This window comes from Phocoena phocoena, chromosome 2 (assembly GCF_963924675.1).
Source record: "Phocoena phocoena chromosome 2, mPhoPho1.1, whole genome shotgun sequence".
Lineage (NCBI taxonomy): Eukaryota > Metazoa > Chordata > Mammalia > Artiodactyla > Phocoenidae > Phocoena > Phocoena phocoena.
Genome location: NC_089220.1, coordinates 101967883 through 101993976, shown reverse-complemented (window position 1 = coordinate 101993976; position 26094 = coordinate 101967883). Strand labels below are relative to the sequence as shown.

General features: G+C 36.3%; 1 protein-coding gene across 2 annotated transcripts in view; it reads right to left on the bottom strand.

The window, feature by feature from the left end:
- Positions 1-26094, bottom strand: part of MINDY2 (MINDY lysine 48 deubiquitinase 2) — a 72442-nt gene that overhangs the window by 25204 nt on the left and 21144 nt on the right. For both annotated transcript variants that reach the window (XM_065871224.1, XM_065871225.1), the window contains exons 3-5: positions 21663-21727; positions 12505-12663; positions 5435-5537 (exon numbers count right to left, since the gene is read on the bottom strand). In XM_065871224.1, the coding sequence (XP_065727296.1) occupies positions 5435-5537; positions 12505-12663; positions 21663-21727 (327 nt within the window). The remainder of the gene's footprint in view (positions 1-5434; positions 5538-12504; positions 12664-21662; positions 21728-26094) is intronic.

The window sequence follows — 26094 nt, the reverse complement described above, 5'->3', positions numbered from 1 at the left end:
ATATACGCTAATTTGCCTATTATCTAAAATTTATAACTCCAAGAATCAATACTTGTTGCACTTTCAGGGTCATTCCTGAATATGTGCAAAGCAGCAAAAAAATTGAGTCACCCAACACACACATTCCCCACTGAAGTCAAAATAGGCAACAGTGTGTCACCTTCTTGTTTCAGCTCTCATACTGTGAACAAATGTCATTTTCACATTCTAGATAATGCCACATTTATCACATGTTGTGAAATTTTTGTGCTTCTTTGGAGTGATTTTTACTGTGTAAAATGGCCCCCAAGCATAATGCTGAAGCTAGCGTTCCTAAGCACACAAAGGTTGTGATGTGCCTTATAGAGACTATGCATATTTTTGCAGCTTCAGCCGGGCATGAAGCTGTTGGATATGAGTTTAATGTTACTGAATCAATAATATATATTAAACAAGGTGTCTCTAAGTGGCATGGACTTATATATATGGCATGGACTTATATATACTACCAAATGTAAAACAGATAGCTAGTGGGAAGCAGCCGCGTAGCACAGGGAGATCAACTCCGTGCTTTGTGACCACCTAGAGGGGTGGGACAGGGAGGATAGGAGGAGATATGTGGATATATGTATATGTATAGCTGACTCACTTTGTTATAAAGCAGAAACTAACACACCATTGTAAAGCAATTATACTCCAATAAAGATGTTAAAAAAAATAAGGTGTCTCTCAACAGAAACACACGAAAAACAAGGTTATGTATTGATAAGTTGATGAAAATCTTGTGACCAGAGGCTCACAGGAACCTAATGTTGTGTTTCCCCTATGAGCAGTGGTTTGGTATTCACTAATTCAGTGTTCACAGCAACTTTATGGAACATAACTAGTAATAATGAGAATCAGTTGTATAAATATTTTAAAAGCCTATATTTTCTCTCTTTCCTTCTTCCCCTTCCTTCCTCCTTTTGCTCCCTTTCTTTAAAAAGGAAGAGAGGGGAGGAGAATGCTCTAAAAAGTTTTGTAAGTGAGCAGGGAGGTGCAGATATAGGGAGTAAAGATGAATCTGTGTTAATAAACTGATGACTCAACAAAAAATTGAAAATAAACTTGGTAGGGCCAGAGGCAGCTGCATGATATAGATTTATTCCACTCCCTCACTTTTAGTGTCAAGCCATAGCACTTCAAGCTGCAAAGTGGTTGTAAAAAGTTACCAAAAAAAAAAAAAAAAAAAAAAGTTACCAATGTATCACACTGTTCCAAGGAATTGGTAATGTAGGATGGGAAGTACAAAAAGTTATACAGAAGGCCACAGCCAAAGGAAATTTATAGCTCATTTGCAACTTCCTGGCTTTATACATTTAGAAATAAGACCCCTCCTCAATTATTATCATTACTTTGCTAAATGCTAAGTTATTGAGTAGAATGTATTAGTTATATACTAAAGCATTTTCTCTTATATAGCATTTAAAAAGTAAGCATTATGCCTGTGCTGAGAAGTACCACTGCTGTCTATAATATCCATGTAACTAAACACTTCCTTCAGAAAGATGTTTCTAAATGTCCCTCCCATACCTCATTCATACAACATACTCTCTACAAAACCCTTTCAAAAAGATATAAAAATTCAGTGGAGATATAGCACAATGTTACTTTCATGTATGAAATTCAAAAATTTAATACTAGAAAAGTCTTTCTCAGCTGCTTGTTTCTAGAGAACAGGACATGGATTCAGAGAGAATAAGTGACTTGCTCAAGGACATAAAACTAGTTATGGCAAAGTGAAGACTGGAACTTAACTGGTATTAATTTATAAAATGTAGTGCTGATTATTATAAATGCAAACTAAACTCTATTTCTCCCCAAACCATAGAGCATAGACTAATTTAGACTTAGAGAGAAAAATGTTTCCTGATTCTTCTACCAACTTGTAAACAGTGACACCTGTGTGATTTTAGTGGCATATTCAAAAGCCTAATCTAGTTTCAACTTTTCATAACTAAACAAATTATGGAGTTTCAAAACATAATATCAGAGATTACTTATTAATTACAAATGGCAAAGGGCATCTTTCCAACAACAAAAAATCTGGTAAATATCACCTTAATCCTATTTGAACATCACCAACAATGGGATAATCAGACATCACGTGCCACCTGATTTGATGCACTAGGAAAGATACAATGTCGCCTATGTAGTATTCCCAAGGAAAATATATAACCCAAATCTACTAATGAGGAAACAATCAGATGAATCCAGATTGAGGACTATTCTATAAAACAACCAGCCTGGACTATAAAGAAAAGTAAATACCACAAAAGACCAAAAAGAAAAGAAAAGAAAAGAAAAAAGGATAGGGATCTTCTGTTCTAGATTACAGGAGACTAAATTGATATGATAATTAAATGATACTTGATTGAAACTTACACTGAAAAAACTTAAAAGCTATAAGGGGCATTACTGGGACAACTGGGGAATTCTGAATATAAACAGTATATTAGATAATAGTACTGTATCAATGTTAAATTTCCTGAGATAACTGCACTGTGATTACATAGGAAAATTCTTTGTTCTTAGGAGACAAATATTGGAGAGTTAATGGATAAAGTGCTATAATATTTGCAATTAATTGTCATGATTTAGGAAAAAAATTGTGTGTGAATACAGAAAGTAAAAATTCAATATGCTAATAATTGGTGAATTTAGATGAAACATATATATGTACAAATGTGTATATAGATACATATATTCATTGTGCTACTCCAATTTTATGGGTTTGAGTTTTTCCAAAATAAAGAGAAAAAGGAAATCAATATTATTTAATCAAAAATAATATGAACTCAAACTATAATCTTCAGCGTTTATGGCACATAATAAAAGCTCAATAAGTGAGCTCGAATAAGTGAATATGCTGGAATAATTTCCTTAAGCATATTTTTTTTTACCTAGAAACAATTGTTAAAAAAGAAATTATTCCTGAGAGATCTTCTGGAATTAAATGACCAGTTATCGTGAAGTCTGGAAACTGGTACTGTGCTATTTTTTCCTTGTTGATTTTTGCTGCCATGCCACAACCCATCATTATAACTTGATTCAAAAAAGTATTAATATTCAAAAGAGGTAGGTAGCAAGTAATAAATATTCTATGTACATGTAAAAGTTCTGTACTTTTACTTACAAGGTATTGCCACCAGAAAAAAATAAATGTTCTCTGAAAGAAGCTGAAAGAATATCTAATTCTATTTGACTATTAACTAAATAATATTTCTTTTTCATCAAAAAAGAATGATAGTAAACATATTTCTTGTATTCTGCACCTTATGGAGATGAAATATTTGAATTTTTAAAAAATCATCTCAGACCAAAGTTTAATAATTTTTAATAAAGAAAGATTAGAAATAAACCACTTTGGGATATTTTATGATTCAGGAGGAAAGTTACAGTTGTAGGCTAAACAGAAAAAGAAAGCAGACTACTTTGGTTGAACAATATACCCAAGAAAATATGATGAAGAAAATGGAAAAAAAGCTAATTGCTATATTATATAAGAAAAAATGTCGATTGTGGCCTTTTATTTCCTTAATGATTTCATAGTGCCTTATACAAGTAGCCATTGGGATTGAATACTTATTTCAAGCAGACTACATATTTGTAATTTCTTATAAACAAAAAACGAGTTTAGCTTTTTAATTGTACTGAATTTCATATATAATTTTTCCTTGACTATGTATGGAAATATGATAAGCAGAATTTCACCATTATGAAATTTATATATCAATGAATTAATCAGCTCTGATATATATTACCTGAAAATTCTATACCACTAAAGAGGAAGATTCCTACTTGCTTTTACCAAGATATTCTTCTCAAGTTATCAATTCTATACAAATTAGCTACAGTTTTTTATTATCCCAGGGATTCAATACCAGAGAAATAATAATAATAGTTGTAAAACCACATTGAGAAAAAGGAGAAGTGATGAAGGGACTGTTTTTTGGTTGTTGTTCATTCTTGTAGTGTAATAAGTCCTACCCCTATTACATTGCAGCCTAGCTTGGTGAAAATGCTGTCAACATTAGTGTTTCCCATAGCTTCTTACCTTATAAATATATTCATCCAAATATCACTTATTGGCTATCATTCCATCTGTTAACACTTTCTGGACCCTATTCTTCTCTCAATTACTATTGAATAGCATACTGAAAGTTACTGAGAAAGTAGGAATCCACAGATGGATACTTTCTTTATAGCCTGCTTTCTAAGAATATTTACAGTAATGAGAGCTTGGATAAAGAATGGAAAGTTCTAGTGAGTGGAATTTTGTCAACTGAGGGAAAACATTTTTAGTAACAACTTTTGTTGCTCTTCTCTCCCCTAAAATTTAAACTTTGCTGCCTTAGGTTGTAGTGAAAGAGGCGTCACACAAATCAATGATCAATATTGCTGAATATCTGTGTGTTTACTGCAAGTAAAAGACTAGATGAGCCTCAACTAACACACTGTGTATTTTCCTGCTACTGGCCTCTTGCATAAACATGTTAAACTTCTGGATAATTGAGTAGTGTAATTAGTTGGGTTCTTATTAATCAATATAGTATGAGATTCACGTACACATCTTCTTTTATATGTTCTTAGGGACTCTTGTAGTCACTTGGTTTTAATCTTTTAAAATGTAGTGACGATAATAAATTTTTATTATACCTCATGAGAAAGAACTGTGTGTCTGCTTCTCACAATTTCTCTTTCTTTTGTTAACCCTTCAAACTGAGGAGAACAGCAGTCTCAGTATTTGTGTATATTTATGAAAAAGTGAAGTGGGTGATGGTGAAGTTATACCCAAATGCTATGGTTCCTGATAGCACTCTGGTTTCAAATCTGCTCTTCCCTTCACTGACTGGAACACAGCTTAAAAAACAAACAAACAAACACACAAAAAACACTTCTATGCTGATGAATTTAGCAATTTTTAATTTTAGCTAAGGATTAGGGAAACTGATGATCAAAGGTGTACTCTGATCCAGAATAGAGCTTTAATATACTATATTGTACTGAAATATAAGGTAGAGCTTTACTAAAATGAACACTTGAGTACCATAATATACATCTCAGTCAACAGAAGTGTTCAAGATGAATTATAAAGTTCCCTCAGTACTCCCAAGTAATAACCCTTTTTTAAAAGAGTAATTGTCAGTCACCCCTGGGTAACTGATTATATCAAAGATAGCAAGTGATTCCAAAGACTTTTATTAGAATCCAGGAGTGATTTTACAAAACAAGTAAAAAGGGTTCTAGGAAAAACCTTTCACTGGTACCTTTATGAATAATTACTTCTTTTAATTCTCATAGGTAGAATCACTTTTATTTTTTAGAAGTTGTATTTAAGACATTTAAAAGACATTAAATTTTAAGACAAGTTACTTTGCCAAGAATAAGTCAGATAATAGCAACACTCACCCACCTTCACTAACCAGCTCACTGTTGTCTGACTGCTTACAAGAGATGATCTTCTCCACTAGCTGGTTGTAGCTGCAGTTACCAACAGCTTTTACAATGTCATCAATCTACAAAACAAATGACTGTCTCACTAATCATGATAAAATTAAAAACAATAACAAAGAAACCCATATAACTCTTGACGGTTTTATTCTAATATAATATTAAATATAAAAGTATTACTTATGAAAAAAGAAAATCAGCACTAAAATCAACACCCAACAGTTTCCAGTTTTGTTTATGGTTCACAATAACATATTACGAACAATATTGCTTAGCCATATTTCAATTATTCAATAACTAATAAAATGGAATTATTATATGCAACTTTATTTCTTAAGATTGTAAAGCAAGGCGGGCTTCCCTGGTGGCGCAGTGGTTAAGAATCCACCTGCCAATGCAGGGGACACGGGTTCGAGCCCTGGTCCAGGAAGATCCCACATGCGGTGGAGCAACTAAGCCCGTGCGCCACAACTACTGAGCCCGCTGGCCTAGAGCCCATGCTCTGCAACAAGGGAAGCCACTGCAATGAGAAGCCCGTGCACCGCAACAAAGAGTAGCCCCCCGCTCACCCCAACTAGAGAAAGCCCAACACAGCCAAAAATAAATAAATAAATAAAATAAAATTTTTAAAAATTTATAAAAAAGATTGTAAAGCAAGGCCAATCTAAAAGATGTTAATTTATGGGATAAACAGGGTTTCCCATTTTATTTGTTACAGTTTCTAGCATAGTGGAGATATGAACAGACATAACTAATGTTATTTCCCTAAACAAAAGTTAATATATATTAATAAGGGAAAATATTTGCCTCATGATTCTTATTTGATCTTTGTCTGTGAAGGTACAGTAGAAAAATAAATTCAAAGTTTTAAGGTATAAGAAAATAAAATTGGGCATCTCTACTCTCCTTCCATATACTTTGCTTTTACTATTGAAGCAAAATAGATATCTGCTGTCTAAACTTACTTTGATTGCCCTCCCATCCCTAAAATATATTTATTTGTAAATTATTTACATGTACTTTATTAATATATTAATTAACACAAATTGATACAATGAAATAAAAAATAAGAGAGGCCATGTTTTTTTTCCACATCCAAATGATCTTCATGAATATCTACTCTTTGAATACCACAAGAATTGACAGATCTGCACAATAGTAAGGACAGTGGTTTTCAAACTGGGAGCTTTTTAAAAAGCTAAAGGAATTCAAAACTCAAGTTGTTTCTCAAGTGCCTAAGTTTTCATTCCACTGCTGCCTAGCAAAGTTTAAGAACAACTGCTCTAGGTTATAATTTTTCGTTGTTCCTGCAAAATTCAAGGATGGTAAAAGCCTCTTAACCATCCAAGTGGGACTGACGGTTGGCTGAAGATCAGTTAATTGAATAAATTAAAGCAGGAAACTGTGGAAAATGTTACATACATATCTTAAACAGTTCATGTTAGCTTAAAACACACAAATGTATTCACTTGTCAACCTTCTGATACAGAGCCAAATAAGGCCGTTTCTTTGAAAGTGGATCTTTTGGCTATGATTCTAGGTAAATGACACAAAAGAATATGCCTTTCAGTTTTCATTTATTTAAAATGAAAACTTAGACCCTTAAGAAGCAGTTTGAGAGCACAATCCCTTTAAATTTTCCTTATTTTTTGTAACAACTTTACTGATTACAGCAATTTTCTTTAGTGACTCAACTTCATTGTCTTTCCAAAGAACTGAATTTTCAATCCTAAGGAATCCACAAAAATACACCTAGAATAATAAATACATGATCAATATATAAAAATCAGTTGTACTACTATAGACTAGCAATGAAAAATACAAAGATTTCAAATTTCATAGGCAGGATCTCTACATTAATATTTCATTCAATTAATTCATTTGGATGCCTTTTATGCACTACTATGCACCAGGTGCTGTTAGAGAAACTGAAGACTCAGCAGTGAATAAAATAGATGGTCTGTGCTTTCATAAAGTTTATATTCTAGAGAAAGAACAAACAATAAACCAAATAAGCAAAAATATAACATACTAGGTAGTTGTATGCAGTGGTATGCAGCTGTTCTTTGTTTCCATTGTACTATAGCATTCCATAGTATGAATATACTATAATACATTTATTCATTCATCTTTTGATGGCTATTCAAGTTGTTTTCAGTTTGGGGCGATGACAAATAATACTGCTATGAACATTCCTGTACATTTATCCTGTTTCACAAATCTAGTTTCGCTAGGGAATTTGCCTTATCAAATTCTTGAGTCTTATCCTCAACTTTACTAGATAACTCCAAACTGCTTTCCAAAGGAGGTGGTCAATTTACATTATCATTAGCATGGAATGAAAATTCTCTATACTGTATATCTTCTCCAATATTTAGTATTGTCAGACTTCTAAATGTCAGCCATTCTGATGGGTGTGTAGTCGTATCTCATTTAGGTTTTAATTTGCATTTCCCTGATGACTAGTTCATATGTTCACTGGTCATTTGGGTATCCATTTTTGTGAAGTGTCTCTTCAAGTCCTTTTTGAAGAATTTTAGGTTTGTTAATCTTCTTTATTATATATTTACTTTCTATTTTAATACTTTTGCTCTTAAGATAGATATAAAGCTCATTAATTTTCAGTCTCATTATTCCTTAATATTCGATTTTAGGGCTTTAAAAACCCCTTTAAAAACTGTTTTAGCTAAAAAAAAAAACTGTTTCAGCTAAATCTCACAAGTTTTGATATTTAGTTGTTGTGTAGTTTAAAATATACTTTAAGTTTCATTATGATGTTTTGATCCAGACAGTCTCTACTGTTTTTTCTGATTTCTAGTTTAATTGCATTGTGGTCAGAGACTATTCTGTACTTCATATATTTTAAATCCTTAAAAATTTGTTGAGGGGCTTCCCTGGTGGCGCAGTGGTTGAGAATCTGCCTGCCAATGCAGGGGACACGGGTTCGAGCCCTGGTCTGGGAAGATCCCACATGCCGCGGAGCAACTGGGCCCGTGAGCCACAATTACTGAGCCTGCACGTCTGGAGCCTGTGCTCCGCAACAAGGGAGGCCGCGATAGTGAGAGGCCCGCGCACCACGATGAAGAGTGGCCCCTGCTTGCCACAACTAGAGAAAGCCCTTGCACAGAAACGAAGACCCAACACAGCCATAAATAAATTAATTAATTAATTTTTTAAAAAATTATTAGTTTATTTATTTTAGACTGAGTTGGGTCTTTGTTGCTGCACATGGGCTTTCTCTAGTTGTGGCAAGTGGGGGCTACACTTTGTTGTGGTACCTGGGCTTCTCATTTCAGTGGCTTCTCTCGTTGCAGAGCACAGGCTCTAGGCATGCGGGCTTCAGTAGTTGTGGCTCGTGAGCTTAGCTGCTCCGCCGCATGTGGGATCTTCCTGGACCGAGGCTTGAACCCATGTCCCCTGCATTGGCAGGCGGATTCTTAACCACTGCGCCACCAGGGAAGGCCCCAATGCTGCTCTTAAAGAGTTAATTATCAATTAATAATGGAGAAACACCTTCCCGTGGCTGAACTATGGTGCCGGCCCACCATCCAGAAAATGACTGACATTTATTTGCAAGATAATTATTTGCAGTACACATAATCATAATACAAAGAACTAGCCAGTTCTAAGAGATAGTTCATAGAGACCTATAGATTTCAAGTTTTGCCTTGTTCTTTTTTCTTTCTCAGCATCAGAATCCTTCTGTCACAAAACAAGTAAGTAAAATAGATAAAAAGCACAGCTCTCAGGCCGAAGAGTTTGAAACCACTGTGTAGACCAGAAAAGTCTGATGAAAATTTTCTGTCCTATATTAGAGTACCTTTTTTTCTTTAAGCATATGAATTCAACTGTTTGCCAGGCAATATGTAGCTACACATACAGTCAGAGGGATGATCTGAGTCCAGTTTTTAAAAACTCAGGCTTAAGTTCCTTAGGTCATAAGTTCATCCTCCTCAAGAATCTAGGCTACCTGGCATTGCCATCTGCCAGGATCCAACATGACGCACCTTGGAGGTTTCAGATGCTGGACATGTTTAGACTTTTCAGTGATGTTCTCAGAGACAGAGTGCCAAAATAAATACAGATGCCCTGCTTACAGTAACCCACCCTTTCACTGCCCAGAATACCAGTTACTTCTACCAAAGGACAGGGATGAAGAAACACTACCAAATCCTTGCTATTATGATCTCTCCTCCCCTGTACATCATGCATGCATGTTTCATTCCATCAGTTAATATCTATTGAGAACCTACTATGTTCCAGGCACTGTTCTTAACAATGAGAAATAAGAGCCCAGCTCTTATAAAACATACACTCAGACTTCCCTGGTGGCGCAGTGGTTAAGAATCCGCCTGCCAGTGCAGGGGACACGGGTTCGATCCCTGGTCCGGGAAGATCCCACATGCTGCAGAGCAGCTAAGCCCGTGCACCACAACTACTAAGCCTGCACTCTAGAGCCCACAAGCCACAACTACTGAGCCTGCATGCCACAACTACTGAAGCCCGCCTGCCTAGAGCCCATGCTCTGCAACAAGAGAAGCCACCACAATGAGAAGTCTGCGCACTGCAACGAAGAGTAGCCCCTGCTCGCTGCAACTAGAGAAAGACCATGCACAGCAATGAAGACGCAACGCAGCCAAAATAATAATAATAATAAATGAAATAAATAATCAATTAAAAAAAGCCAAAAACATACACTCTACTGGGAAATGAGAGTCAATCAAGTAAATAAATAAATAATAATTCTAGATAATGACTGGGGGAAAAGAGGGTGACTCATTTCAACAAGCAAAGCCCTCTCTAACAAGGTGATATCTGATCTAAGACCTGAATAATGAGGAAGTAGAAATGGGGAGATCTGGGAGAACAATGTGTTAGGGTAGTAAAACAGCGCTCCACAGTGGGCAATCAGCTAGTACAAAAACCCGAGCTAGAAATGAGCTTGGTATGTCTGAAAAATAGAAAGGCAGCTGGTGGTGTTGGAGGGTAGTAAAAAGGTGGGAGAATTATATGAGGTGAAGTTTGACAGGAGGCAGAGTCTAGATCACACAGTATATCATAAAAACTCTAATAAAGGGGCTTCCCTGGTGGCGCAGTGGTTGAGAATCTGCCTGCTAATGCAGGGGACACGGGTTCGAACCCTGGTCTGGGAGGATCCCACATGCTGCAGAGCAACTAGGCCCATGAGCCACAGCTACTGAGCCTGCGCATCTGGAGCCTGTGCTCTGCAACAAGAGGCCGCGATAGTGAGAGGCCCGCGCACCACGATGAAGAGTGGCCCCCGCTTGCCACAACTAGAGAAAGCCCTCGCACAGAAACGAAGACCCAACACAGCAAAAATAAATTAATTAATTAATAAACTCCTACCTCCAACATCTTCTTTAAAAAAAAAAAACTCTAATAAATATTTTGTATCTTATTTTAAAGAACAAAATAATGCCATTTGCAGCAACATGGATGGACCCAGAGATTGTCATATTGACTGAAGTAAGTCAGATAAAGACATATATCATATGATGTCGCTTATATGTAGTATCTAAAAAAATGTTACAAATGCACTTATTTACAAAATAGAAATAAAGGACTTCCCTGGTAGTGCAGTGGTTAAGAATTCGCCTGCCAATGCAGGGGACACGGGTTCGAGCCCTGATCTGGGAAGACCCCACATGCCGTGGAGCAACTAAGCCCGTGTGCCACAACTACTGAGCCTGTGTTCTGGAGCCTGCAAGCCACAACTACGGAGCCCATGCACCGCAACTACTGAAGCCTGCGTGCTCTAGGGCCTGCGTGCTACTGAAGCCTGCACGCCTACAGCCCGTGCTCCGCAACAAGAGAAGCCACTGCAATGAGAAGCCCGCGTGTGGGAACAGAGAGTAACCCCCACTTGCCACAACTAGAGAAAGCCCACACACAGCAATGAAGACCCAACACAGCCAAAAATAAATAAATAATGAAATTTAAAATAAACAGAAACAGAGTCACAGATGTAGAAAACAGACTTATGGTTACCAGGGGGCAAAGTGGGGGGAGGGTTAAATTGGGAGATTGGGATTGACATATACACACTACTATATATAAAATAGATAACTAATAAGAACCTACTGTATAGCACAGGGAACTCTACTCAGTACTCTCTAATGGCCTATATAGGAAAAGAATCTAAAAAGAGTGGATATATGTACATGTATAACTGATTCACTTTGCTTTACACCTGAAACCAACACAACATTGTAAATCAACTATATGCCAATAAAAAGTAAAAAAAAAAAAAAAAAAGATTTTGTATCTTATTTTAGTTACACTGGAGGCTTTTAAGGAAAAGGGTAGGGCGCAGGGATAAAGGGGAGGGTTTATTTCACAAAGATCACTCTGACTGCCAAGACAATTCACTGGGGGGAAGAATAACCTTTTCAACAAATGGGGCTGGTACAACTGAATATCCACATGCAGAAGAATAACGTTGGATCCCTTCCCCAAACTATATATACAAATCAACTCAAAATGGATCATACTCCTAAATTAAGCACTAAAACTATATACTCTATACTTACATACTTTATATATTATAAGTATACAAAGAACTCTTAGAACCCAGTAACAAAAAGACAAATAGCCCAATTAAAAATGGGCAAGAGATCTGCAGATATTTCTCTAAAGAAGATATACAAATGGCTCATAAGCACATGAAAAGATGATCAACATCATTAGTCATTAGAGAAATGCAAACAATCCACAATGAGATACAACTTTACACCTACTAGGATGGCTGTAATCAAAAAGATAGACAATAACAAGTGTTGATGAGAATGTGGACTCAGCTTTGTAGTTGGCCTCTAACTCCATGAAATGATAGTCAGAAGTCTTGGGCAGATTTAGCAGTCTGGAGGACTGTGCTCTTAACCTCACAATATGGCTAATTTCATGTAAAAGCACAAAAACATAAGTATCAGAAAATATAAATCTAGATTAATTTGCCAAATTAATAGATTTTTACTATATTTGTGTTCATATAATTTAAGGTTTTCTACTTACCTGAGGGTCCACTAGCCATCCATGGTACAAAGGAATATCAAGAAGATCAAATACTATGCATTCTGGTGTATATTCAAACACTCGAACACCAGTGAATTTTACATTTACATCCAAGCCTGTCTGTAGTTTGTGCAGTACTGCCATAGCATCACTCATATTCTGAAAATAGAAAGGGGAAGAGAAAAAAGGAAAATCAAACAACAACAAAAAAGATATTTAAATGCAGGCACATTTACTACAAATTTTCCATTTTATCCAATTTATTCATCCCTTCAATTTTTATTATTTTTTTTTTCAATTTTTATTATTAAGTACCTACTATGTGCAAGGCACTAGTATGAGTTCTAATGATAAAATAGTGGATAAAACAAAGTTCCTAATCTCATGGAACTAACATTCTACTATGAGAGACAAATACATAAATTATAAAGTCAAGTATTAGTAAGAAAAATTGAACAGGATAAGGATGTACTGAGTGAGAGGGGTGAGGGACCTATTTTTAGACCAGGAAGTCCAAGGACAAAATTTCTAGTCAAAGAGGAAGGCCTCTTCCACTTCTAGGTATATTCCTAAAAGAACTGAAAGAATTTAAAGCATCGTCTTGAAGAGATATGTGTACACCCATATTCATTGCAGCATTATTCACAACAGCCAAGAGGTGGAAGCAGCTCAAATGTCCATTAACAGATAAATGGATAAAGGGAACATAGTGTACATATACAATGGAATATTATTCAGCCTTAAAAAAATAAAGAAGGAAATACTATTACATGCTACAACATGGATGAAACTTGAGGACATTATGCTGAGTGAAATAAGCTGCTGCAAAAGAACAAATACTGTATGACTCCACTTATGTGAGATATCTAGAGTAGTCAAAATCATGGAAATAGAAAGTAGAATGGTAGTTGTCAGGAGCTGGAGGGAGGGAGATCTGGAGAGTTGTTCAATGAGTATAGAATTTTAGTTTTACAAGATGAAAATGTCCTAGAGATGTTATGCAAGAATATAAATACAGTTAACATGACAAAACTATACACTTAAAGATGGTTAAGAGAGTAAATTTTATATGTTTTTTAACAATTTATAAAAAAGAAAGAAAAAGAAATGAGCTATCAAGCCATGAACAGACATGGAGAAAATTTACATGTACATTACTAAGTGAAAGAAGCCAATCTGAAATATATTGTATGATTCGAAATGACACAGTGGGAAAAGGCAAAACGATGGAGACAGTAAAAAGATCAGTGGTTGCCAGGGGTCAGGAGGAGGGAGGGATGTACTGGCAGAGCACTGAGGACTTTTAAGGCAGTGAAAACTATTCTGTAGGATACTATAAAGGTGAATACATGTCATTATACATTTCTCAAAACCCAAAGAAAGTATAAACATCAAGAGTGAACCCTAATGTAAACTATGGACTTTGGGTAATAATTATGTATCAATGTAAATGGTGGGAGATGAAGTCTGAGATAAAGGCTGGATCACAAAGACTTGTTGGTCAAATTAAAGAGTCGTTCTGTCCACAACAGTTTTCTCAATAAACACGGTCATGTAAGTGTGTAATGAAGACTATTTTAAAACATGTTTTTCTAAACGTTTTAATATATTAAATATGGACATAATTTAGAGGGTATATTTGATGGAACAAATAAAAACCAATATATAAAATTTGATAAAATTTTATTGAATCCCTACTGTTAATCAGACACTGTGCTACACACTAAAGATATAAAACAGGAGCAGACTATAGCCTACTGGAGGGCTTATAGTAGAAAGGGTGAACATGAAATAAATCCTTTTATATTAAAATTAGGGACTCTCACTGAAATCTCAGATGGACAAATTTAGGTCATAATAACAAAGTTCTGTTTTACCAATTAACTTGTAAAATTCCATGCTAAGAGACTATACAGACTGAAAACAAATTATTCAAATGTTTTAAATTTATGAATGAAGAATTTATAACAGGATAACACTGTTATATACTCTTTGGATTTTGTCAGTTTCACCTCTAATAACTATATTCCCCCAAAACAATATATTTTTTCAGTCTTCCTAAAAGTTGAACCCTTGAAAACAATCAGCTCACATTTTTTTCCTTTCAGTGTTTTAAAACTTTTCCTAAAGCCATAACAATGATGAATGTGAGAAAATAGTAACAATAATGAGCCACTGTAGGATTATAGTTCTACCACTGATACTACTGATTTTTTTCTGCTATTTGTTAAATTCTTAGTTGCCAGTCATCCACAGTTTCCTTCAGGGGGAAGTATAATTTCTAACAGCTCCTGGACTCAAGCTTATACCTTTATGTATCTTCTACATTTTTAATAGATTATAAAATGTTAAAATAAGTTAATACAATTAATAATATCCATAAATAAAACTGATAAAAATAAACAAATTTATAAACAAAGAGTTAAAAAGAGTATTTTGCCATCTTGTTCTTGAATCCAAATGGGTGCTTACAAGAAAGGATTACTACTCCTTTAAGCCTGTAGTTCAACTGTTTCTTAGAATTTTTCTTAAAGGTACTGTTAACGTGGTGAAATTTTAAAGTTGAATATAAGATATATTTTAAAAATATATTTGCAGTCATATAAAAACCTGTCATAAACACACACACACACAGTATTTTCTTGTGTTGTCATCATTAAGCAAAACTGAAAGAAATATGCTCTTTGTTTATATTATGATTTCTGGTAAAAGGGTTTTTAATTAGGAAGACTGCAGCTCTGCATTGGTCTTTCTAAAATTTAGGCTTAAACATTTCTGCTCACACAAAACTATACAAAAAGAACATTGTTACATCACACCTGTGTAACATTAAGCACCAGCTTAGACTCAGTCTTATCAGCTTGGTACATACTATTCTCAAAACTAATGGTAATGCAATCACAATACCTTATAAATAGTTTTAGAGCTTATTTTAAATGCAGGGTACTTTCTGTCTAACATGTTTATAAGAAATGCAAGTGGTTGTTAGTGTCTGTTTCAACTTTGAAGCAAAACTTTACTTCCAATAATTTTTCAAGAGTCTAGATCACCTTAATGGAAACATATCCTGAGACTGCAAAACAGACTTGAAACAAAGTGCTGATATCATTTGCAAATACTCATCACTCAAGATTTTCTCAAAAAACAAATACCGTATGCTAACACATATATATGGAATAAAAAAAAATGGTTTTGATGAACCTAGGGGCAGGACAGGAATAAAGAGGCAGACGTAGAGAATGCACTTGAGGACATGGGGAGGGGGAAGGGTAAGCTGGGACGAAGTAAGAGAGTGGCATGGACATATATACACTACCAAATGTAAAATAGATAGCTAGTGGGAAGCAGCTGCATAGCACAGGGAGATCAGCTTGGTGCTTTGTGACCACCTAGAATGGTGGGATAGGGAGGGTGGGAGGGAGATGCAAGAGGGAGGGGATATGGGGATATATGTATACATATAGCTGATTCACTTTGTTATACAGCAGAGACTAACACAACATCGTAAAGCAATTATACTTCAAATAAAGATGTTAAAAAATGAATCAATAAATAAAAAAGATTTTCTCAAGACTGTGCAACAGAAGTAAAATGAATTTTGAGGTTAATGTGAAACTGCAACTATGATCCATAATTTCTAATTTCAAGTTTTTGTATTAATCATAATAGCCTTGCTGATTTCAATAAGAAATGATACAAATTTGATAAATGATATAAATTTAACCATAATACTTTATACTTATAAAATATTTACTGGTTTTATATATTGAAGGTTAGCCTAAGATTTCATTTGAAAAGAAGTTTCCATTGTGAGAAATGTTTAGAAATCCTTGCTTTAAGCTACAAATTCCAATAGAATTTAAATGATTTAGCATACTATTTGGCTTTAGCTATGGATTTCCTACCTTACACAGTGATGCAATGCAACATACTCACTTTTCCATTTTATTAGGACTAGATTATTTGAACATTCAAATTCAAGAAATTTTGCAATACCAAAATGAATTTTGTTTTTTTTTTGCCATTTGGATACTGGTGAAAGTACGTAGTAAGGGTTACTTTGAAAGTAAACATAAAGGTTCCAATGATATCTGTTTCTTCCCTGCCTGATACTTCTTCCACTGTAAGAACCTGATTTCTTCTTGCCTTCCGTTGTCAAACAAAGGAAGAATACTGAAGAAAATGAAGCTATGCTTGCTTTCTTACAGCTCCAATAATTTTGAGCCCAGTGGTCCGCTCCTATATTACAGAATAGTATCTCTAAAGAACGTGCCAAGCAATGTAGACACATTGAAACTACGAAACAGCAGATTTAGTCCTAACGACATACCCCAGACATCATTTGCTGAACTGTTTCCTACATATAATTTAATTGTAAAATATACACAAATGAGGAAAGATAAATCAATAACAAATTCACTTGAAAGTCAATTTTTTCAAGGAAAATACCAAGTTATCATTCTACATAGGTGTGTAGAATGATATCTATGTTTCATTCTACATTGCATATAGATTCACATAAAAGACAGATCAGCAAAGTACGGCCTGTGGGTCAAATAAGGCTGTGAGCTAATAATGTTTTTTTACATTTTTAAAAGGGTGTAAAAAGAGAAAACAAAGAATATGCCCAAAAATCCAGAGACTCCCTCTTGCGAGAGCACCGGAATCACAACCAACTGCTGAACAATCATGGACAGGAAGACACTGGAACTCACCAAAAAAGATACCCCACATCCAAAGACAAAGGAGAAGCCACAATGAGATGGTAGGAGGGGTACAATCACAATAAAATCAAATCCCATAACTGCTGGGTGGGTGACTCACAAACTGGAGAACACTTATATCACAGAAGTCCACCCACTGCAGTGAAGGTTCTGAGCCCCACGTCAGGCTTCCCAACCTGGGGGTCCAGCAACAGGAGGAGGAATTCCTAGAGAATCAGGCTTTGAAGGCTAGTGGGATTTGATTGCAGGACTTTGACAGGACAGGGGAAACAGAGACTCCACTCTTGGAGGGCACACACAAAGTAGTGCGCACATCGGGACCCAAGGGAAGGAGCAGTGACCCCAGGGGAGACTGAACCAGACCTACCTGCTAGTGTTGGAGGGTCTCCTGCAGAGGCAGGGGGTGGATGTCGCTTACTGTGGGGACAGGGACACTGGAAGCAGAAGTTCTGGGAAGTACTCCTTGGCGTGAGCCCTCCCAGAGTCTGCCATTAGCCCCACCAAAGAGCCGGGTAGGCTCCAGTGCTGGGTCACCTCAGGCCAAACAACCAACAGGGAGGGAACCCAACCCAACCCATCAGCAGACAAGCGGATTAAAGTTTTACTGAGCTCTGCCCACCAGAGCAACACACAGCTCTACCCACCACCAGTCCCTCCCATCAGGAAGCTTGCACAAGCCTCTTAGATAGCCTCATCCATGAGACAGCAGACAGCAGAGCAAGAAGAACTACAATTCTGCAGCCTGTGGAAGGAAAACCACATTCACAGAAAGATAGACAAAATGAAAAGACAGAGGACTTTGTACCAGATGAAGGAACAAGATAAAACCCCAGAAAAACAACTAAATGAAATGGAGAAAGGCAACCTTCCAGAAAAAGAATTCAGAATAATGATAGTGAAGATGATCCAGGACCTCGGGAAAAGAATGGAGGCAAAGATCGAGAAGATGCAAGAAATGTTTAACAAAAGCCTAGAAGAATTAAAGAACAAACAGAGATGAACAATACAATAACTGAAACGAAAAATACACTAGAAGGAATCAATAGCAGAATAACTGAGGCAGAAGAACAGATAAGTGACCTGGAAGACAGAATGGTGGAATTCACTGCCGTGGAACAGAATAAAGAAAAAAGAGTGAAAAGAAATGAAGACAGCCTACGGGACCTCTGGGACAACACTGAATGCAACAACATTTGCATTATAGGGGTCCCAGAAGGAGAAGAGAGAGAGAAAGGACCCAAGAAAATATGTGAAGAGATTATAGTCAAAAACTTCCCTAACATGGGAAAGGAAATAGCCATCCAAGTACAGGAAGTGCAGACAGTCCCAGGCAGGATAAACCCAAGGAGAAACCCGCCAACACACATAGTAATCAAATTGACAAAAATTAAAGACAAAGAAAAATTATTGAAAGCAACGAGGGAAAAAGGACAAATAACATACAAGGGAACTCCCATAAGGTTAACAGCTGATTTCTCAGCAGAAACTCCACAAGCCAGAAGGGAGTGGCACAATATATTTAAAGTGATGAAAGGGAAGAACATACAACCAAGATTACTCTATTTGGCAAGGATCATATCCAGAATCAGTGGAGAAATCAAAAGCTTTACAGACAAGCAAAAGCTAGGAGAATTCAGCACCACCAAACCAGCTCTACAACAAATGCTAAAGGAACTTCTCTAAGTGGGAAACACAAGAGAAGAAAACGACCTACAAAAACAAACCCAAAACAATTAAGAAAATGGTAAAGGAGCATAGATATCAATAATTACCTTAAACATGAATGGATTAAATGCTCCAACCAAAAGACACAGGCTTGCTCAATCGATACAAAAACAAGACCCATATATATGCTGTGTACAAGAGACCCACTTCAGACCTAGGGACACATACAGACTCAAAGTGAGGGGATGGAAAAAGATTCCATGCAAATGGAAATCAAAAGAAAGCTGGAGTAGCAATACTTATATCAGATAAAATAGACTTTAAAATAAAGAATGTTACAAGAGACAAGGAAGGATACTACATAATGATCAAGGGATCAATCCGAGAAGAAGATATAACAATTGTAAATATATATGCACCCAACACAGGAGCACCTCAATACATAAGGCAACTGCTAACAGCTATAAAAGAGGAAATCGACAGTAACACAACAATAGTGGGGGACTTTGAACACCTCACTTACACCAATGGACAGATCATCCCAACAGAAAATTAATAAGGAAACACAAGCTTTAAATGACACAATGGACCATATAGATTTAATTGATATTTATAGGACATTCCTTCCAAAAATAGCATATTACACTTTCTTCTCAAGTACACATGGAACATTCTTCAGGATTGATCACATTGTGGGTCACAAATCAAGCCTTGGTAAATTTAAGAAAACTGAAATCATATCAAGCATCTTTTCCGACCACAATGCTATGAGATTAGAAATCAATTACAGCAAAAGAAACCATAAAAAACACAAACACATGGAGGGTAAACAATACGTTACTAAATAACTAAGAGATCACTGAAGAAATTAAAGAGGAAATCAAAAAATATCTACAGACAAATTACAATGAAAATATGATGATCCAAAACCTATGGGATGCAGCAAAAGCAGCTGGGATTGACATATATATGCTAATATGTATAAAATGGATAACCAATAAGAACCTGATATATAAAAAAAAATTCTTTTAAAAAAGATGACACAAACAGATGGAGAGATATACCATGTTCTTGGACTGGAAGAATCAATATTGTTAAAATAACTATACTACCCAAAGCAATCTACAGATTCAATGCAATCCCTATCAAATCACCAATGGCATTTTTTACACAACTAGAACAAAAAGTATTAAAATTTGTATGGAGACACAAAAGACCCCGAATAGCCAAAGCAGTCTTGAGGGAAAAAAGTGGAGCTGGAGGAATCAGACTCCCTGAATTCAGACTCTACTACAAAGCTACAATAATCAAGACAATATGGTACTGGCACAAAAACAGAAATATAGGTCAATGGAACAGGATAGAAAGCCCAAAGATAAACCCACATACCTATGGTCAACTAATCTATGACAAAGCAAGCCAGGATGTACAATGGAGAAAAGACAGTCTCTTCAATAAGTGGTGTTGGGAAAACTGGACAGCTACACGTAAAAGAATGAAATTAGAACACTCCCTAACACCATACACAAAAATAAACTCAAAATGGATTAAAGACCTAAATGTAAGGCCAGACACTATAAAAGTCTTAGAGGAAAACATAGGAAGAACACTCTTTGACATAAATCACAGCAAGATCTTTTTTGATCCACCTCCTAGAGTAATGGAAATAAAATAAGACCTAATAAGACTTAAGAGCTTTGTAAAGCAAAGCAAACCACAAACAAGACAAAAAGACAACCTTCAGCATGGGAGAAAATATTTGCAAACGAATCAACGGACAAAGGGTTAATCTCCAAAATATATAAACAGCTCAATATTAAAAAAACAAACAACCCAATCAAAAAATGGGCAGAAGACCTAAATAGACATTTCTCCAAAGAAGACATACAGATGGCCAAGAAGCACATAAAAAGCTGCTCAACATCACTAATTATTAGAGAAATGCAAATTAAAACTACAATGAGGTATCATCTCACACCAGTTAGAATGGGCATCAACAGAAAATCTACAAACAACAAATGCTGGAGAGGGTGTGGAGAAAAGGGAACCCTCTTATACTGTTGGTGGGAATATAAATTGATACAGCCCCTTTGGAGAACAGTATGGAGGTTCCTTAAAAAGCTAATAATAGAATTACCATATGACCCAGCAATCCCACTACTGGGCATATACCCAGAGAAAACCATAATTCAAAAGACACATGCACCCCAATGTTCACTGCAGCACTATTTACAATAGCCAGGTCATAGAAGCAACCTAAATGCCCATCGACAGACGAACAGATAAAGAAGATGTGGTATATATATATACAATGGAATATTACCCAGCCATAAAAAGGAACAAAATTGGGTCATTTGTAGAGACGTGGATGGATCTAGAGATTGTCATACAGAGTGAAGTAAGTCGGAAAGAGAAAAACAAATATCGTATATTAATGCATATATGTGGAACCTATAAAAATGGTACAGATGAACTGGTTTATAAGGCAGAAATAGAGACACAGATGTAGAGAACAAACGTATGGACACCAAGGGGGGAAAGTGGTGGGGGTGGGTGGGGGGGTGGTGGTGTGATGAATTGGGAGATTGGGATTGACATATATACACTAATATGTATAAAATAGATAACTAATAAGAACCTGCTGTATAAAAAAATAAATAAAATTCAAAAATTCAAAAAAAAAAAAAGAAAGGCCACTGATAGAGACCAATGAATATATCCGTAAGTAAAAATTAACTATCTTAATATAACAAAAATTGTATCTATTACCTGCTCATAGTTTAAACGTTGAATTTCTGAAATTTCTTTTGGCTTTGTATCAAGCATGTAATCTCCTGTAAAAAGAAATGGTAAAGTTGCCTTTTAAAAATATTACTTTTTATCTAATTACGAAGGTAATATATTTTAATTATAAATTGTAGCAATAGGTAACATAAAATATTTACCCCCCCCCATTCAGAGAAAATCAATGTTAACTGTTAGCTAAGGTCTCACATATTTTTTCAGTGTACATCCTGTTTTGAACTTTCTTTTTCCTCCTCTTTATATTTAAGCATCTTTCCATGTCACTACAATAAAGCTCTAAAAGGTTTTTACCAAGTTTCACTGCTACCAGCAAGATAACTATTACCCCAATACCTTTCCAAGAATGGGTGTCATCAGTCTTCTAAATGTTTGTCATTCTTAGAAGTAAGCAAACATTTTTTTTTGCATTTAAAAAATTGGTATCTTAGTGGTTACCGGTGAGGAGAGGGGAGAGAGAGAGGCAAGAAAGGGGTATGGAATTGAGATACAAACTACTATGTATAAAATAGATAAGCAACAAGAATATATTGTATAGCACAGGGAATTATAACCATTATCTTATAATAGCTTTTAATGGAGTATAATCTGTAAAAATACTGAATCACTATGCTGTACACCTGAAACTAATATAATATTGTAAAGCAACTAAACTTCCCCCCAATTGATATATTTTTATACATGTATTTTCACTTGGTATCACCATTTTAATATATAAATGACTTTTTAAAAAATAAATTTATTTACTTATTTATTTTTGGCTGCATTGGGTCTTTGTTGCTGCACACGGGCTTCCTCCAGTTGCAGCAAGCGGGGGCTGCTCTTCGTTGTGGTGCGCGGCCTCCTTATTGTGGTGGCTTCTCGTTGCAGAGCACAGGCTCTAGGCGTGCAGACTTCATTAGTTGTGGTATACGGGCTCAGTGGTAAAACGGCCTCTAGAGTGCAGGCTCAGTAGTTGTGGCACGTGGGCTTAGTTGCTCCACGGCATGTGGGATCTTCCCAGCCCAGGGCTCGAACCCGTGTTCCCTGGAACCCGTGTCCCCTGCATTGGCAGGCGGATTCTTAACCACTGTGCTACCAGGGAAGCCCCTATAAATGACTTTTAGTATACGTGATACCTTTTAAATATATGTAGCATCATTTTAATATATGCAGTAACTTTTTATCCATGTTTTGCCTTTTTAGCTATGTATTAATTACATATACTTTTCTTTGAATTGCCTGCCTATCCAAGTATCTTTTTTTTTTTTTACTGAACCACATAAAAGCTCTTTTTCAGTTAGAGGAATTAGAACATTTCCTGTTATACACGGTAAATTTTTTTTTTCCCATAATGGCTTCTGACTTTATGGTGATGTTTTTTGCCTACTTTTCACCATACAGAAATATTTAATTTCAGTATAGTCAAATTCTTCTATTATAGCTTCTGGGTTTGATGGGTTTGATGTCATGTTAGAAAGATTTTCACCTCTTCAGAGTATACAAACATTCACATATACTTTCTTCATGTAATTTTATGTTTGTCTTTTTTTACGTTTAAATCTTTAATTTATCTGGAATTAATTTGATATAAACAGTGATACATGGAACTAACTTCTCAGCCAGCCTCCCAAATCACTAAGTTGATAAATTGTTTTATTAACTTTTATTTTCAAATTCAAAATAAACTTCTAAAGACTGCATCAAGTATTCTTTTAGGGACTTCCCTAGTGGCACAGTGGTTAAGAATCCGCCTGCCATTGCAGGGGACATGGGTTCGAGCCCTGGTCCGGGAAGATCCCACATGCCAAGGAGCAACTAAGCCCATGCGCCACAACTACTGAGCCTGTGCTCTAGAGCCCGTGAGCCACAACTACTAAGCCAACGAGCCACAACTACTGAAGCCCATGTGCTTACAGCCTGTGCTCTGCAACAAGAGAAGCCACCGCAAATGAGAAGCCCATGCACCACAACAAAGATTAGCCCCTGCTTGCTACAACTAGCAAAAGCTGCGCGCAGCAACGAAGACCCAACGCAGCCAAAGATAAATAAATAAATAAGTTTTTAAAAAAGTATTCTTTTAATCTCTCCAACTCTGATAATAAAGGAATTCCTACGAACATCAATATATTATTATTTTTGCTTTTATTTAGAACTTTAAGATGGCAAAATCTAACTGATAACAATTTTATTCCACCATAGGCACAGGAATTCTAAATCACTAAATTAATTCATTCACAGAAATATATAAGCAAGTGTATTTAACAAATATTTTTGAATCCTTACTATACATGGCACATTGTATATTACATGTTGAGGTTTTAATATAGCATTTAACTGAAAACTACGCTTTGAGTAAATTTTATACATTATTTATTCAAATAATTGAGAATATATTTGCTATACTGGTATCCTATATCTCATTTAAGCTCTGTATTTATCCTGATAAAAGACTGTAGTGTATGCTTTCCTACAACTTTAATAGGGTCAGGATGCAGAACATTACATAATTCAATACTAAATGACCCTAGATATGCTATCATAGATTAAAGCTTAGGTGCTAAGAATAGAATAATTATTGGGAAAGACTCAAATAAGCAACTCCTCTTTTCCTGACGTCAGAAAAGATCTTCAGGGCTTCCCTGGTGGCGCAGTGGTTGAGAGTCCGCCTGCCGATGCAGGGCACATGGGTTCGTGCCCCAGTCCGGGTAGATCCCACATGCCGCGGAGCGGCTGGGCCCGTGAGCCATGGCCGCTGAGCCTGCGCATCCGGAGCCTGTGCTCTGCAATGGGAGAGGCCACAGCGGTGAAAGGCCCATGTACCGCAAAAAAAAAAAAAAAAAAAAAAGAAAAGATCTTCAGACAAGAGAAGAATGGCCTGACTAAGGGAGGCAGCCTCTTTGATGGACCTCAATGAGCCCTATAGCCTGGCATTCATACCTTTGTATGATCACCTTCCCTTGAGTGTGGACTGGATTCACTTCTAGTGAATCAAATACAACAGAATTAATGAAATGTCACTTACAAAATTATAAAAGAAAATATTGTGTCGTTTGTTATGGTGCTTTCTCATTTGCTCACTCTGAGGAATGCCACCTGCCATGTTCTGAGCTGCCTTTTGGAGATGCCCATGGCAAGGAATTGAAGGAAGCCTCTAGAGAGAGAGCCACAGAGAGTCACAGTCAATGAGGAACTGAGAACCTCAATCCAACAACCTGTGAGGAACTGAATCCTGCCAACAACCAAGTGAGTAAGCTTGGAAGCAGATCTTCCTCAGTTGGGCCTGGAGATAAGACTGCAGCCCCAACTGACACACTGACTGCAACCTCATGAGAGACCTTAAGCCAGAGTCACTTAGCCACACCCAGATTCCTGACCTACAGATACTGTGTGATAATAAACGTTCATTGTTCTAAGTGACTAAATTTTGGGGTGATGTGAAGCAGTAGACATCTGTATTTTTAGGAAAGTTTGTAATAGAGAATTAGATATTTTTAAAAGACTGATTTTGAGTTTTTAAGGGAGCATCTTTCAGTTTTAGATATCTAAATAAATCATCTCTTAAGAATTCTGTCTAGCTTATCTAACCTTTATAACAAAATTGGTCCCCAATACTACTTCAATCAAAAATATTTATTGAGGGACTTCCCTGGTGGTCCAGTGGTTAAGAATCTGCCTTCCAATGAAGGGGATGCAGGTTCAATCCCTGGTCAGGGAACTAAGATCCCACATGCTGTGGGGCAACTAAAACCACACGCCGCGACTACTGAGCCTGCACACTCTAGAGTCCACGCACCAAACTAGAGAGCGCTCATGCTGCAACTACTGAGCCCATGGGCTCTGGAGCCCACGTGCCACAACTAGAGAGCTCACACGCTGCCAACTACTGAGCCTGCGTGCCCTGGAGCCCGCGCGCCGCAGTGAAGAGCCCGTGCGCTGCAAAAAAAAAGATCCCACATGCCACAACGAAGATCCTGCGTGCTGCAACTAAGACCTGACGCAGCCAAATAAATAAATAAATAAAACATTTTTAAAAAAACAGTATTTATTGAAAGTCTATTCCGTGTTTAGCAACAGGTTAACGTGTTTGGAAATGAGCGTTTCCCTTAAAAAACTAATAATTTGGTTCGGCAAAGAACATACAGGAAACAGAATAAAATAACAATAAGGTATAATAGAGTGTAAAATATAATAAATGCCTTAAGTACCAAGTGATTTTGAAAAGAAATATTCATAAAGCCTGTAGCACTTAGAAATATCCTTTGTAGGGGGTAGTGTCTAAAGCAGATTCAGAAAAATCGGCAGAACCTGCCAAGGCAGTGAGGGGAAAAAGCATTCTTTGAGGGAGAAAGAATGATGGGAAAAGCAAATATAAGAAACATCTTGCTATATGGGCAGTTTATAAGGAGGTTTATACATA